Below are 15662 nucleotides of genomic sequence, written 5' to 3'. Positions count from 1 at the left end.
TGAAAAGGCCTCAAGGGGATTAGGAACAGGATACGGCTCTCTCAATGATGCAAACCTGCAAGTGTTTAGATTTGTCCAAATGACCTTGCTTGGTTCACAATTATGCGGATCAGTGGTTTTCAAACTGGGGTCACAGACAGTTTCCTTCAGGGGGGTATCTTTGAAAATGTGGAGGAGAGGTAAAGATCTTGTCTCTCCCCACCCTGCCCTCCACCTTCAGTAGTTGGATAAATTGTACATAGTGGGCTTTCTCATGGGACTCAGTAATAATAACAACAGACCAATTGGGCAATTCTTGGCTAGAGCAACTGAGAAGAATGCACTGAGGTTGCCTTCCAAATGAGCCCCCAGGAGATTGGTACCACGTGGGAGATGTGGGAGAACCCACGTCCCCTTAGGGCCCAGGGTTAAAGTGATGATAAATACCCTTCAGCAAGGTCAATGACTATTCTACTGAGGGCTTGGGTCCAGCCTAACCCTTGGAGGATTCAGAAGAAGGAATGGCTGGCCTGGAAGTAGCCGATCTTTGGTTGCTCAGAAAGCAATTTAGTCTGCCTCAGTTTCCAAGCCTGGCAATGATGAAATCCTAATGCAAGGGGAAACCTGATTCTTTCCTTACAGGAGCAGGGCATGGTCCTAGGTCCTCAAAGTCCTTACAATTTGCCTTTACACAGAGACCTCGGAAACGACTCTTGTTCAAAAAACACCTTTTTGTTTTTGAATTCTAACACTGACAAGTCCTCCTTTTGAACACTGCAAATGAAAATCGCCTCCTATTCCTTACCACAATTATCCACGTTTTCAATTTCAACTCCATGAACCCATTAGATAAGAAAAAAAAATTAATGTTAGATGTTCACAGAGTACACTATTTCACCAGGTAGAGTCAGAACCTGTTCTAGACTTGCAAGGGGCTGTGGGGTGAGGAGAGAATAAACTCAACAGACTTACTGCATCTTGAACTGGTGAGCTGCTTATTCTTTCATTCTGTTTAAATTCATACAACTGTCTCAGTGGGGGACACACTCTGGGTGTGGCCATATACTTACGTGGCAGAGTACTCAAAGAGGCCATAGTAGGGGTTGAACATCTCTTTGGACAGTAAGAAGAACCATTCTCTGGCCACACCCCCGTAGTCAAGACCTTTCTCTGATTCAAACTCAATCCACAGTCTAGCTTTTAGGACATCTGGTCTTTTCACGGACATAATTCTCCGATAGGACTCTTCAAATATGTTATTTCTGTGAAGTTTCATTTCAAACCTATTGGGGATATCAGCCTACACAAAAGACAAAAGAAAACACATACAGTAAATGCACGCTTTGTTTTCTAATAAAAACAACAACCAAGGGTAGGAAAGTTGCCAGTCCTCAAAGAAACGAGCAGTGACAAATGGTTCCAATTGAGAGTCTCTCCTTCAGGGGTTTTCCCTTGCAGACAGAAAGCCTCGCTGTGTCACGATGGACACACAGCATCCACTAGTGATGCTCAGGAAAGTCAGAAACTCTGCTGCGAAGAACAGCCTCCTCACCCCCTTTAATAAACAACTGTGGGCACTCCTCCAGCATATGGCAACTGAAAGGCAGTCAACTGTATCTGTTGCTTCTCTCAAGAGACTTTAGCCCAGGTAATCAAAACCTGTAATAATCCCCACCTGGCCAGGTTGGGGCCATGCTCAACTCTGGCAGGGCCGCGAGGTGGTAGATATAACCCACGGTGCCTCAAGTCCATTTTGCAGCCATGGGGAGCGGGACCCTGATTATGCCAAGTGTGGGGAAAGCAGCCCAAAGCATGGTTCGCTGACGTGAAAATAACAAAACACTTGACCAAGGCTGTGGCAGCTGCCTCCTGCAAAGAGGCAATCCAGGCTTGGTCTGGCTGTAAGAATGAATCTGCAGAGATGGTTTCCGGGTAGCAGACACTGCTATGTGAGAGTCAGAGAGCCTGGGTGATGACCACAAAGTCATTATCATTACCAGGGGACGTGACTCACAAAGAAAATTGTGGAATTTTTAGTATTCATCTGAGTTTTGAAGGCAAATAATCATTTCAATAGTAGTTATCCATGAGCTCTTGAATCAGGACTTTGGAACAGAGACCAAAACTCCTAAATGAGATCAGAGATTGTGCCCCATCCAGAGATGTCCTGGGCAGGAGGAACCGGCTGAGGGGAGGAGGCAGGGAGAAATGGCAACAGAGCCCAGGCCACCGGAGGGGGTCTGAGCTGCAGCTGATTCTCTCCCCTCCCTAGAGGTGTAACCATAGTGATGGAGAAAACCAAAGAGAAAACTGCTAAGGAGGAATTGGAAAGTAAAACAGAAGATGCAATGTTGAACAATTTGGGGGTGGTGTGTCATTAGAAAATCTAATGTTATAATTTAAAACACTGCCCATAAAAATTTTTAGAGTTTCTAGGTTTGAAACTGCCAGGGATAATTATAAGCAGAAAATTACATTTGGACCTAGTACTGCCAATTATTATAATTAAATATAACTTTATATTATAAATATTGTAGCTGAAACTAAGCTTTTGCATTTGCAAGGAAGGACCTGAACGTTTTTCTAACTGGGATCCAGGTTTATTAAATATGATAACTGTGCATAACTGAATGGGTTTCCCCAGATTTTGCGACTAGGGTTCTGAATTATCTCATATCCCATAAAAATCGTTCCTGTCTTTTTATGTATTACATACGAAATTACCCTTCAGGTGATTTGATATGTAATACTGAGTTAATCTTCACTTACCATTTCTGTTAAAAAGAAAATTCAGATTTCAGAACCAGGAGGATCAAAGTGCAGTGAGAAAAGGAAGGTAATATTTTTAACATTCATCTAAAAGTAACAACCAAGTTGTTCTCACTGAAGTAACTGTGGTAACTTACAAATGACTAACACAAAGCATTTTTGGAAGGCATGATTACTCACAGGTTTCTTTAATTTCTTCCTGAAGTAGTCATATTTCTGCTTAAACTCTCTGGAGTAAGGAACAGCCTGGAAGATAAATTTATGAATATAGATAATGCAAACAATACACTTGAAATTTTATGTATACTTAGGCAACATTCAAGAGAATTTCATGAATCATAAACCGTAAATTCTCACTTCTCAGGTTATCCCTGGAAAAATCAGATCATGTCTACACAGCACAGGGGAAAGTCCTAGAACTGATGAGGACTAATCAGCTTTGAGTGTGGCTTTCACCCCTGAAAACAGCTATACTGCATTTGGGAAACCATTCAGGGATATGCTACACAAACTAAAACATGGTTTCCAAGTGACTTTTGTCAGAATGTGAGTCAGGGTGCCTCTGTTTTTCTTTTTTGCTGTGGTTTAGGTAACAGTTATTGGCTAGATACTTTTAACATACAACCCCAGAACGACCTATGCTGGCATTTGGAAAAGTCTAATTATGATTTAACAAATTTTTGTGGGGAAGTACAATGAGCAGAAAGGGAAGTATAAAATCAGGCAGATGGCATTCTCAAAAAATCCTCAATTTAGGAGTCAGAAGGTTTGTCCCTTAATATTTAGTGGTCTTGGGCAAGGATTTCTTAAATCTCAAATGCTTTATCTATGAAACAGAGTGATGGTACCACAGTTGAGGGCTCAGGAATTAACTATGCTCATTCAAAAGTTGTGATTTCTCTTCAGGCAAAGGAGTAACATCTTAATGTAGTCATTTAAATAATCTTTATTTCCTATGTTGTAAAGTGGCTTATAGTATCTTAAGAGTCAGAGCCCTGACTTTTGGCTACTGAAAAAGCTTAATGATATTTTTATGAAGCTAAAAGGACTGGTTTTTGTACATACAGAGATATTAACTATGACAGCCTCGAAAACAACTCATTGCTTTTTAGACACTAGTATGAATTTCAGCAGAGAATACTTCTGCTGTTATCATTTTGGCCTAAGTTAACAAAATATACTGATGCTTAGTCTGATATCTCCAGACTCCAAACCTTACACTTTTACCATACTTATCTTGACCAGAAAGAGAAGAAATGAAGGACATGAACTCCCTTCTTTATAGTTTTAAGACATGTTTATATAAAAAACTAACCCGAAACAACACAAACAACCACTCTTCCAGAAAATGAGCATGTCAGTGTTTCGCTCTGTAATTCAAGAGCAATAAATACATCATCTTTATATAGCTTAGGAGCAATCCATAGACAATTTATACTGCCTATGGTCTTTTCTTAGTTTTTAAGCCAGTCTTCTTTGATTTTCCACTGAACAACAGATTTGACCTCACATGCTATTTATTTTAGGCAGTGTTGAGTCTGATGAAATCACATAGCAATTCTGAGTCTAGGCAAGGTATAAATTTGTTAATAACTGGACAACCACCGAAATAAGAAAAAGAATACAATGTTCCAACATAAGCCAATAAAGAGATCACGTTTTCTGCTCTACCAACAGTACATCGCATCACAAACTACCACTTCCTCTCTAGTTTATTTCCCACTTTCTGGTGTTCATTCTGATCCATTCAACCGATACTTCTTGAGCACCTACTCTGTGCAAGGCATTTTAGGTGCCAGAAAAATAACAGTACATAAAGCAAAGGTAGCTTTCCCAGTTCCCTCCTGGAGCTCATAAGCTGCTGAGAGCAACAGGTAATTGGAAATCAATGAATAAACCGTGGTAGTGCCATGAGGGAAAAAAAAAAGACCCCATAAAAAAGTGACCTCCTTCCATTGCCCCTGCCAGCGTTAGAACGCCTGAACTCTCGGGTATATCTCATCAGCTGGCTCTGCAACACACTCTCTCTACTAAGCAGTTTCTTCACTGTTAAGTGGAAGGATTTGACTGGCTGAACAAACGTGACTCGGCTCTTCTATTTCTGAAAGTCTGTGATTCCCAGCAATTATTTTTTGTTTGTTCCTGTTTTCATGAGGGTTCTCCAAACATCATGGTTACATCACAGTTCCCCCTACTCCTGAAAATGCTGGAAAAAAAGCTTAAACAGTCATCACTATGTATGCAAGTTCGACTGTCTTAAATGACAGCTTCCCCAAGGAGCAGATTTCAACATGTGGCCCTCGGCCTGTGATGCCCATTCCCTCGCCTACTCTGTTTCCTGGCAGGGGCTGAGGAGGTGTGGGTGGAAATGTCGAGGTATTTCAGGCCTTTCTCCTTCTGGGGAATGATGTGTGAAAGCTGAAAAATCACTGTCTTCCTCCTGTACTCATTATCTTTCCTCTCCAGAGGTAGTTCTCATGATAGAATAAGAAGAGCAAGTTTTTACATTCTCTTCCTGAAAAGTTTCTAAAAATGTACCAGGACAAACATCCTCCCAGCGCAGCTTCTGAAGAGATTACATGTACCTTTTTTTTTTCTTTAAGTGGACCAAATCATTTGTTCTCCCTTGAAAATCTGGAATGTCATTTTCTGGCTTACAATTTAGCTTGTAAAATAGGTCTATGTGAAAAATGAACATGTCTGTTGATTAAAGCCCTTTTGCTCTGCATTAAATCTGTGTTCGTGTTTTGGGTACAGAATGAAAATCTGCCTTATTGTGTAAGTCGGTTCTAAATGTTTTCACATCATCACTGTCCAGGTGACACTGGAGCTCCTTGCACAGAAGGGTTCGTGCCCGGTGTGGGGACATCAGTGACACCAGTGCATCTGGGGCTCTGGTCCTGATTCCGACCCTTGCAAGGACTGTCAGCAACAGAATCAGCTTTCCGAGCTTCTGACAAATTGGAAATAACAACATTTGCCCTGCCTACCTGAGGGGACGGCTGCGAGTTTCAAATCAGCTGATTATAAAGTTACTGGAAAAATGAAGGTGTTACACAACATGAGATAGTGTTCATGACAGCAACATGCGCCAACAGCACTTACTAAATGCTATTACTAGTGATACTTGTTATACACAGAGCATGCTAACTTACAGGAATGCTGAACACTGAGCTGCCACAGAAAGGGTCCCCTTTCCCTAAAAACATGTAGAAATGCTAGGCCTACTTAGCACTGATATTTTTAAAACGTGGGAAGAGAAACTCTAGATACTAGGTAACCAGAAAGATTCACAATTAGAGAAATCAGTGGGCACTGATTTTAATCTTTGGTTTTAATCTCCCGTGGGGACACAGAACTTGGCCTTTGGTCTACATGACGGAGAAAAGAACAGTCATTGTTTAAAACCTAACATCTGGAAAGGGGACAATAAAACTCTACCCACCGGACCAGGGAAGTTGCAAGGAAGCTTACCTTCTGTCCAGGACCATAAATGGGAGAAAAACAAAAAGAAACAGACCTGTAATAAATCCATACTCCAAGCCTGTGCCAAAGTGGGTATGAGGTCCACAGTTATACTGACTGGGGGTGCATGAACCCAAGCTAAGAAGTTAACAGTAAATACAGGTCAGGACTTACAAAAGCCTCATAGGAAAAAAAAATGAGCTTGCTCACACTCTCTCTCTCCCTCTTGCATGCATGTATACACACACACACACACACACAAATTATAAACTGAACTAGGCAATAATCTACACTCTTAAGGAGAGTCTACAGACGTAGTGGGAGATTTAATGCTCCTAGGATCAGAGATAATAGAATAATCTGAAAGAGGCTAAGAAACAAATATCTTAAAAATAACAAAGAGATGAAAGCATCAAAAAATAAAGAGAACAGGACAGATTAACTATGAAGACAAAAGCAAATTTTAAACGACCAAATAAAACTTTGAGCGATTAAATTTAGTCACTGAAATAATAAACACAATGAACTGATAAACAGATTACAAAAAAGCTTAAAGAATTAACTGGAAGAGCTAAGTAATAACTCACAATACAGCAGTGAGAGAGAGAGAGACAGAAAACACAACAGAGATAAAACAGACAATGTGAAAGAGAAGTAAATGTCCAACAGGAGTTACAGAAACAGATACTGACAGAGAATTGGAAAAATGCAATATGTGAAGAAATAATAGGTGAGAATTTTCCAGAACAGAGGAAAGACACAATCCCCATATTGAAGAAGCCTGAGTCCAAAGCAAGATAAATTAAGAGGACTCCACACATAGGTACATGATGATAGTGAAATTGTAAAACATCTAAGACACAAATAAAAATTCAAAATCACCAGAGAAAAGAGCCATTTACCTACACAGAAATGACAATGAGATTGACGGCAAACCTGTTATCATCACTTATGGAGGCCAGAAGACATGCAGGAGAATCTCCAAAGCACTGAAGGAAAATAATTTAACCAAGATTTCTATCATCAGCTGAACTTTCAATAGAGAGGTCAAATGAGACCTTCTGAGTCAAAGACTAAGAGACGTTACCACTCTCAGACTGTCACTGGCAGTGCTGCTGGGCAGAAGTGCTCAAACCTGAGGGGGCACCGGAATCCCGGGGAGAGCTGTTAAAACAAAGACTGCTGTCCCACCCCCAGAGGTCTGGGGTAGGAACTGAAAACTTGCATTTCTAACAAGCTGTCAGGCAATACTGATACTCTGGTCCGCAGACCACACACTAAGAACTATAAACTGTACTAGACTTCACTAAGATCAAAACTCACCCCAGAAAAAAAATGGATGGAAGAACCATGGTGGGAGAACCAATGGTGGGCAAAGAAATTTGTTTACATTTGGTAAAATTAAATCAGTATGGACAGTAGGGAGAAAAAAAATAAAATATATTAATGACTATGTGTCTATTAGGAAAGTTTAAAGACAAGGTAGTTTTAATATTCCACCCAACAATGACATGGCAAATGGGAGTTGGAAGAATGACATTCAAGTTCCCTGAGGTCCTGATGGCAAGGAGAGTAGACAGTGATTCATTTTAACCCTAAGTCAAGTATGTTGGTTAAAAAGTTTAATGTGAGAGCTAAAAGAATAGAAATAGAAAGTACAGCCTGCAAGCACATAGAGAAAATAAAAGAGAGAGTACTCTATCAATTGAATAAAAGGCAAGAAAGAAGATAAAATATCACGCAAGAGAAAAGATACGCTAAGCAAATACGAACAAAGAGAGAAAGAGAATGTAGTTACATACATCTCAGACAACATCGACAGAGCAACAACCACCACGGAGACCCACACAACTATCCTGATTAGATCCAACAGCAAAACAGCAAAGAGAATGTAGATAATTTGAACACCACAGGCTTCACCTAAAGGACACATAAAGAACTCTATATTCAACCAGAGACACAATACACGTTCTTTTTAAACAGAAAAAGAACATTCACAAAAAATGATCAAGCTTCAACTTCCAATAATAAACATTCTATAGACAATATTCTCTGACCATAATGCGATAAAATTAAAACTCAATAAAAAAATGAATAGGCATAATCCTCCCATACTCTTAGAAACTAAAAAGCATATTTTAAATAATTTATAAGTCAAGAAGAAAAATCAAATGAAAACTGCCAAATATTTAGAACTGAATGACAGCAAAGTCCAAATGTCTACACTAAGTTGATAATTACTTAAATACACATTCTCCCATTGAAAGCAATATAATGAATAATAATAATATAAACGAAGGAGTAAACAAGGCTCTTCTATTAATAGAAAACAGAGAGCTCTTTCTTGGGGGCAAATCCACTTGGCTTTATGATGCTAAGCAATTTTCAGTAAGATTTAATAAGGACTAGCAGTGTTTGAGTGACGGTCGGTAATTGATAAGTGATAAAAATATTTGAAAAGGCTTCAAAGTTATGTCAAAAGTCTTCTGCCACTTAAAAAGAATAGTTTCTTGAATTTACCTTGTTCTAATGATGTAGAAGAGAATATATTCTAACAAACAACTGTGACTGTGAATATATATATCAAAAGGAATCATCAGAGTAAGGCAGTGTTTAAGGCACATAGAGAAAAAAGTTGACTGTTTTTACCCAGGTATTACTGGGCACTTTGCCTAGGAAATAGTACCCAAGTGACTGAACAAATCCAACAGATAACTAATGGGAGTCAGTTACCAGGGCACATTTGCAATGTAATATCTTTTAAGTTTTCAAATGGACGTATCTTACTAATTCAAAACACAATTTGAATGGAATCAGATTAAAGCAATGAAATTGGAATTTTAAATCTACCAACTGGCCTCTTAGCCCAGCATGTGATATAACGAACTTCAGTTACTTCTGCTCCTCTAGTCTAAGAATCCCAAATTTGCAATCTTCTGCTGATCGCAGTACATCTCCTGTAATTCCAAATTACCTCCCTGCACTCATACAGCCACTGACAAAAGCTGGTGGTGTGCTCTCTGCTGATGAGTGTGGTCCCATTCTACAGACTTGTCAACAAGTGTGAGATACCAAGTGTCTCCTGATGCCCCGGGGAGTGGGGTTCTCACATCGCCTTATGAACACAGTGTGCTGCGGTGTTTTCAGAGGTCATCACGCCTGCATCAGAATTGATTCTTTTTCTACCCGGCATGTATGAGGGGACCATGAGAACATTGTGGGTCAGCAGAGTTCAAAACAGCTCCTGAACTTAGCTACAATCTCACCAAAACTTCTACAGATTTTTGAAAGTTTGTAAAAGATTTAAACTTATTGGCATGCATTTATTACTCCTGGCCTAAAGAAATGATAACACTCTATGAAGATAGGGCTTGGTTTTGCTTCATAGAAAAAGGAAGGGAGGAAATTTTTATTATACTTATAATCCACACTTTCATAAAGGAGAAGAAAAAATGTTTAATTCTGCTGTCATTATCAAGCTATTTTCTTTTCCTTTATAATGAAATCCGTCTGAAAAGGCACACGCAGCTGTACCTCACCTGGAAACTTCAGTAAGAAGGAGATGGCAGCAAAGTACTCCATTTCTAGTCAACTACTCAATCACACCAGTCCCTTGACACCATTGTTATCAGTAATACACAAAAAACATGTAAACATGTAACCAAAGTCTTATACTGAAGAGGCAGAATTTGAAAATACTGACCGGACCAGTAATAGCTGGGTTCTGCAGTCTCGGGTCTTCCCACTGAGTAATTTTGCTATCTGAAAATGTTAAATAAAAAAAAAAAAATCAGAACATTAGTTCATATCTATTCTATGTAAAGAAAGCTTTAGAAAGAAGTATTTCTGGATTCTTCAAAAGCTGTCCAGTCCCCCACCCTGTGTTCTAAAGACAAATTAGTATTTCAGAGTTAGCAGGTAACTATACTCTATACGGCAACCCCTCTCACATACTGTTTAGTTAAAACCACTCAATCAAAAATGCACAACTAAAGAGAAACCAGCTATTCATACTGTTTTGGGCAAACAACTTGCTAAAATGGGAATTATAAACCCCTGTTCTTTCAAGGATTTATAACTTGATCTTGATTTTCACTTAATTGAAAAAAGGCATTTAAAAAGTCTTAGCTTCCCAAAAGGCTAACAAACACAGGATTTTCTTCTCATTTCAAATACTTTTCTCTTTACTTATGGTGTTGAAAAACTGCTTTCAATTAAGAATCCTGCATCGAACAAATGAATACTCTATTACATGCGTCACTCATATGCACACAAAAATCAAAGCAGCTGAGGCAGTCCAAAAAAGAGAATTAGATGCAGCAGAGGAAGATTACGGAGCATGGTTTCTGTTTGGTCATGTTGGCAAAAGGTGGTTTGCTTTCTTCCAAGTGAGTTAATGTGAACAAGACTGTTCAATGCTATCTATACCATTACTTGTGTAGGTGATATCACTCAGGGTTTGTAACCGTGCATAATTAAAAAGACCTTATGGATTCCTGTGTGTATACTGGGGTGGAGTGGAGGGAGGGAGAATGCGGTGGACTCACATGAAAAGTACGGAGGGGCAGACTGGGGAGAGTAGGTTCTCTGGAGTTTTTGGATCTCTAGGTTAGTAAAAACAAACAAAAACAAAAAAACAAAAAAAAAAAAAAAAAAAAAAAAAAAGAAGAAGAAAAGTCTTCAAAAAGTAAAGGGTGGCCAGGAGCAGTGGCTCATGCCTGTAATCCCAATACTTTGGGGGGCTGAGGCAGGAGGATCACTTGAAGCCAGGAGTTCAGGCCCAACCTGGGAAACATAGTGAGGACCCATCTCTACAAAAGGTTAAAAAAAGAAATTAGCCAGGTGTGGTGGTGTACACCTGTAGTCCTAGCTACTTGGGAGGCTGAGGTGGGAGGATTGCTTGAGCCCAGGGGGAGGCTGCAGTGAGCTCTGATTGTGCCACTATGCTCCAGCCCGATCTACAGAGCAAGACCCTGTCTCGGGGGCTGGGTGGGGCGGGTGCGGGGGAAGAATATTGATTCTGTTTATTTTCTGGATACACTGTAAGTGGGCTGATAAGAATAATTAGTGAATTCTGTTTTAACGACCATATCAGGAATTTTAAAAAACCTTATCATTATTTTAATAAAAGCAGACGAAAAGCTAAGGAAAAAAAAAAAAAGCTACCAAAGCAAGTGATGATTCCAGAATCTTTTGTTTTCATGCTGTCAGAAAATTTACATGAAAAATCTCAACTGTTTGAATCTCGATGGAAGCAAAAGGCATTTTTGGGTCCCTTACCTTTCATGGAAGACTTTGGAAAGTAAAAGCTGCTATTGTGATGGAAAACAAGAGAAAAGAAAACCAAATAAAGGAAACGGAATACAGCTGAGTAAAAACTGCCTTAAAACACCAACTTGGATTATAACCGTATCAATGGATATTGTCATCAAAGCAAAAAATAAATTAACAACTCCTGACTCATGGGGATTCGCAAGTCCTCAGACCAGACCCGAACTTCATGCTCCATCCTGGACATCTGCACCTGGGTTTCCCATAAGCACTTCAGCTCAACTCTACCAAAACCAAACCTCTCATCACCCAACACCAAAATTGGTAACGTTATCTTCATTCCAATGTGCAGTATCACAATCCACTCACTGTCCCCATCAGGAACCTGGCCGTGTCATTCACTCTGGTGGCCCTGGACCAATCCTCTCTCTCCCTGATAAGCTTCTTGCTAGAGAGCTCATTTTTTTTCTGAACTGTTCTCTGGGCATCACCGGGAATTGTCTCAAACCCCCTGGTTCAAGACATCCTCTACAGCTCTGCCAAAAGGATCTCTCTAAAGAACGATTTCGATCCCATCCCTCCCCTCTGGGAAATTCCCTGGGAGCTCCCCACTGCCTGTGGCTTGAGCCCGAGTCCCCACACCTGGCAGACACCCTTTGGCTTGGCCTGCGTGCCATGCTGGCCCCTGCGGCACACTAGCTGTTTGGAGCAATGCTGCGTTTCTCAGAACGTGGCAGCATCTGCACATATTCACACACCTCCACACATCCTAGGATCACTCTTCCCAGGGCTTTGCCTGCCTCAATCCTACTCAGTGTTTGTCAACCATCTAAAAAGTGACCCATTCCCTCAGGGCCCATCCCTGTGCCCAACCACCTCCCAAGCAGATGCAGTCCTTGCCTCTTCTGTTTCTATGTAACAACTGATCCACTCCTCTGATACTTGAAATATCTCCCGCTACTTCCCACTGGACTTAAGCTCCTTGAGGACAGGGACTGTGTGTTACTCATCTTTGCAACCCCCTCTCTACCACTTAAGACCAGTCCCAGCAGGTAACAGGAACTTAGTGCATTATTTTTTTTAATGACTGAATGAAGCTGATGGTGAAAACAAAGTCCCTTTAAAAACAGCCTAAGCTTTTGGAACAACACAAGTTTTTACATGGTTATGATGGAGAATTCTGCAGTGAAGTATGGTCAGCGTATGAAAGTATGGGGTAGCCAGTTAATTCTTTTTTTTTTTTTTTTAGAACTTTGGAGTTTAAACTTGCTTTTCCTCTTTGAGATATTATATTTCAAATAAAAGGACAAGAAGGAAGTGGAAGGATGAGAAACTCAGTTTAGTCACGATGAACAGGTCCAGTAAGACTGTTGATAGGAAAGACTAAATAGGACTTCACAAAGTCACTGGAATTCAATTTTCTCTCCTAATGTTGTAGACAGGATACCTGTGACCAATTACTCAGCTGCTGGGCCTGTCTGGTCTTTAAGAAGAATGACATCATTCCTACAAGATACAGAGATTCAGTTCAAGACTTTTCCTTAACCTCCCACCCTAGGCCTGAGAGCCAGGAGCCATTCCATAGACAGCAACCAAAGGAATCAAGGAGTCTAAAGAGGTTAGTCTTGATCATTCGTTGCTTTTGAAATTAAATCTTTAAGATGGCTGAGTATTGTTAATCTTGAAAATGTCTAACTTCTCAGGAAAAACTTACAAAGCAGAAATAATCAATTATTGAAAAGACAAGTGCGTCTCGTCATCTCATCTGTAATTCCACGTGGACCCACGTGCCAGGCATGCCGGAAGACAGGATGACTCTAAGCAATTTACAAGTTAACGGCGTTCACAGCATTGTGGCATACGCAGGCATAACCTGGTTCCTGTCCTGTAGGCATTATGACAGCAGAATCAGATGCTGAGTTTTGCTAGAAGATTGTTTAGAGAAAGAGGCTTTATTCTGATGGAAAGGACATTTCTAAATGTTATCTTCCAGGTAATTCAACCCACTTGGAATGTATGTGTCAGCCTGATAAAGCCTCTTCAAAAGACAGGTATTCTGCAGTTTTCACACACTGAATTTTACGGAAAGGCCAATGACTTGAACTGTTTCATTGATGTGTACTGTGCTACAGCTTTCCATTGAGTAAATCTTGATGAATTATGGTAGAAATGTAGCATGAACAGCTAAGGAGGCAGCACTCATAAATCCTTTTCTTAAATGGTTTTTGGTCACTTAATTTATGCTATATCTCTTTAACAGAATCTTTCAATATGGTTATGCAAAGGCAAAATAAATTTTAATCTCTAAGTCAATGGCCACAAGTATCATATTGGCACAGCTTAGTTGCATCAGGCTCTGTACAGAGTATACACGGAGCCTCGGGGATGCTGTTCTAGTCAAGAGAAATGAGGAAATGTTTGGGCAGAGCGCTGGAGTAACTGCAGAACTGATCAGAAGTAAGGAAAAGCCCAGGCATCTAGCAGGTAGCTACCTTCTTCCACCTTCCAGTAAGCCAGAGCTGGGCCAGCCTCAGGCCGATGGGGGTGGGTGGTTGGAGCGGGGGGGCACCTACTGCTCCTCAGGTGAGTTCACTTCACTTTCTGATCAAGCACAGCAACTTCCTAAGAGTTTCACCACTGACCCTCCACGAACCTGATTTCAGGTCACCATGTATCAAGCATCTCCTATAGATTCTACTAGGTCTATGACATCAATAGTGAAACAGTCGGTGATTTTTACTATTTTAACGCGCGCTAGGATAGCCCTTTGCAATCGTGTTTTTCTGTTTTTGGCTCCTTGCAGTATACTAAACATATTCACAACATTCTTTTTAGGTTGACCTAAGCCAGATCTCCAGCCGGAAAACCATCACACTATTGTGTGCAATGCTCTCCATGGGTCACACAGACCAAGATGTGTTACCAGTGAAGACCTGTTTTAGTAAAATGATCAGTATTATTCACACCTGTATGAAAACTGGAATTGTGATGTATAAAAAATACTACAAAGGAAACTTTTTTTCTTTTTTTTTTTTTGAGACAGTCTCCTCCGTTGCCCAGGCTGGAGTGCAGTGGTATGATCTTGTCTCACCGCAATCTCCACCTCCCAGGTTCAAGCGATTCTCCTGCCTCAGCCATCCGAGTAGCTGGGATTGCAGGTGCACACCACCACACCCAGCTAGTTTTTACTTGTGTTTTTAGTAGAGACGGGGTTTCAGCACGTTGGCCAGGCTAACCTCGAACTCCTGACCTCAACTGATCCTTCCACCTCGGCCTCCCGAAGTGCTGGGATTACAGGCATAAGCTACTGCACCAAGCCGAAAGCTATTATTTTGTTTTTTGTGGGAAAAAGAGGTGTGGCCTCTCATTTTAGTAAATTCTCTTAAGAATAAAATAATAAATAGCATTTTAAGGAAAAAAGTAGGGTATACACATACATGAAAGCAGGAAAAATACTTTATGTTTACTATGAAATTCTGGAAAGTTGGCAAATCTGCCTATTTTTTTGATAAAAGACAAAAACGAAGTCTCTGCACCTTGAAATACCTGCTTTAAACACAGGGTAGCCCACCCTTCTAAACACACCTACGACTTCTACTTTTAGTTGAATTGTAAACTGCTGGTACTCTTGCTTAATTCCATTTATAATAAGCCCTGAACCTCCAGGGCCTGAAGGTGAAATTCTCTTCACAATGTACTCTGCCTCCTAGTAACATCTGAAAAACGTACTACGCCTGTGAGATAGTGACCAGTCCTACACGTGTGAGGATTACTTGTGGCCAGACTTCTCAGCAGGTGGCTCATCAATGTGCTTTCGTTTAGTTATGAAAGTGTGAAGCCCGGGAAACCTGGTGGGACTTTCTGTTCATGAACCAAATGAAAGCAAAGACCAAGATACTACCAAATGGCACACACGGTTGAAACTTGACATCTATTTGAAGGCTTCTTTTTAATACACTTTTTCAGAAATTTTAAGGGACATAGAAATATGATTCCATCAAGAACATGGCACCTCCAAAAAGAATGAGAAAAAAAAAAATCCCACTGGCTAAAAAGCAAACTTATATTAGTTGAACTTTTAGTTGGAACGAGAAACCACACATTTATTCGTAGGTGCTGGAGCAAATGTCTATAGCAAATATACTACAATTTCTAGAAAATACATATATATTAGTGTT

General features: G+C 40.3%; 1 protein-coding gene across 22 annotated transcripts in view; it reads right to left on the bottom strand.

The window, feature by feature from the left end:
- NEDD4L (NEDD4 like E3 ubiquitin protein ligase) overlaps positions 1–15662 on the bottom strand; it is a 365913-nt gene that overhangs the window by 34877 nt on the left and 315374 nt on the right. For all 22 annotated transcript variants that reach the window (XM_017951786.3, XM_017951788.3, XM_017951784.3 and 19 more), the window contains 3 exons: positions 9917–9975; positions 2929–2994; positions 1050–1279 (listed from right to left, as the gene is read on the bottom strand). In XM_017951786.3, the coding sequence (XP_017807275.1) occupies positions 1050–1279; positions 2929–2994; positions 9917–9975 (355 nt within the window). The remainder of the gene's footprint in view (positions 1–1049; positions 1280–2928; positions 2995–9916; positions 9976–15662) is intronic.

The sequence above is a fragment of the Papio anubis genome, chromosome 19 (genome assembly GCF_008728515.1).
Source record: "Papio anubis isolate 15944 chromosome 19, Panubis1.0, whole genome shotgun sequence".
Lineage (NCBI taxonomy): Eukaryota > Metazoa > Chordata > Mammalia > Primates > Cercopithecidae > Papio > Papio anubis.
The sequence above is the reverse complement of the archived record's forward strand: the minus strand, read 5'-3'. Positions and strand labels throughout refer to the sequence as shown.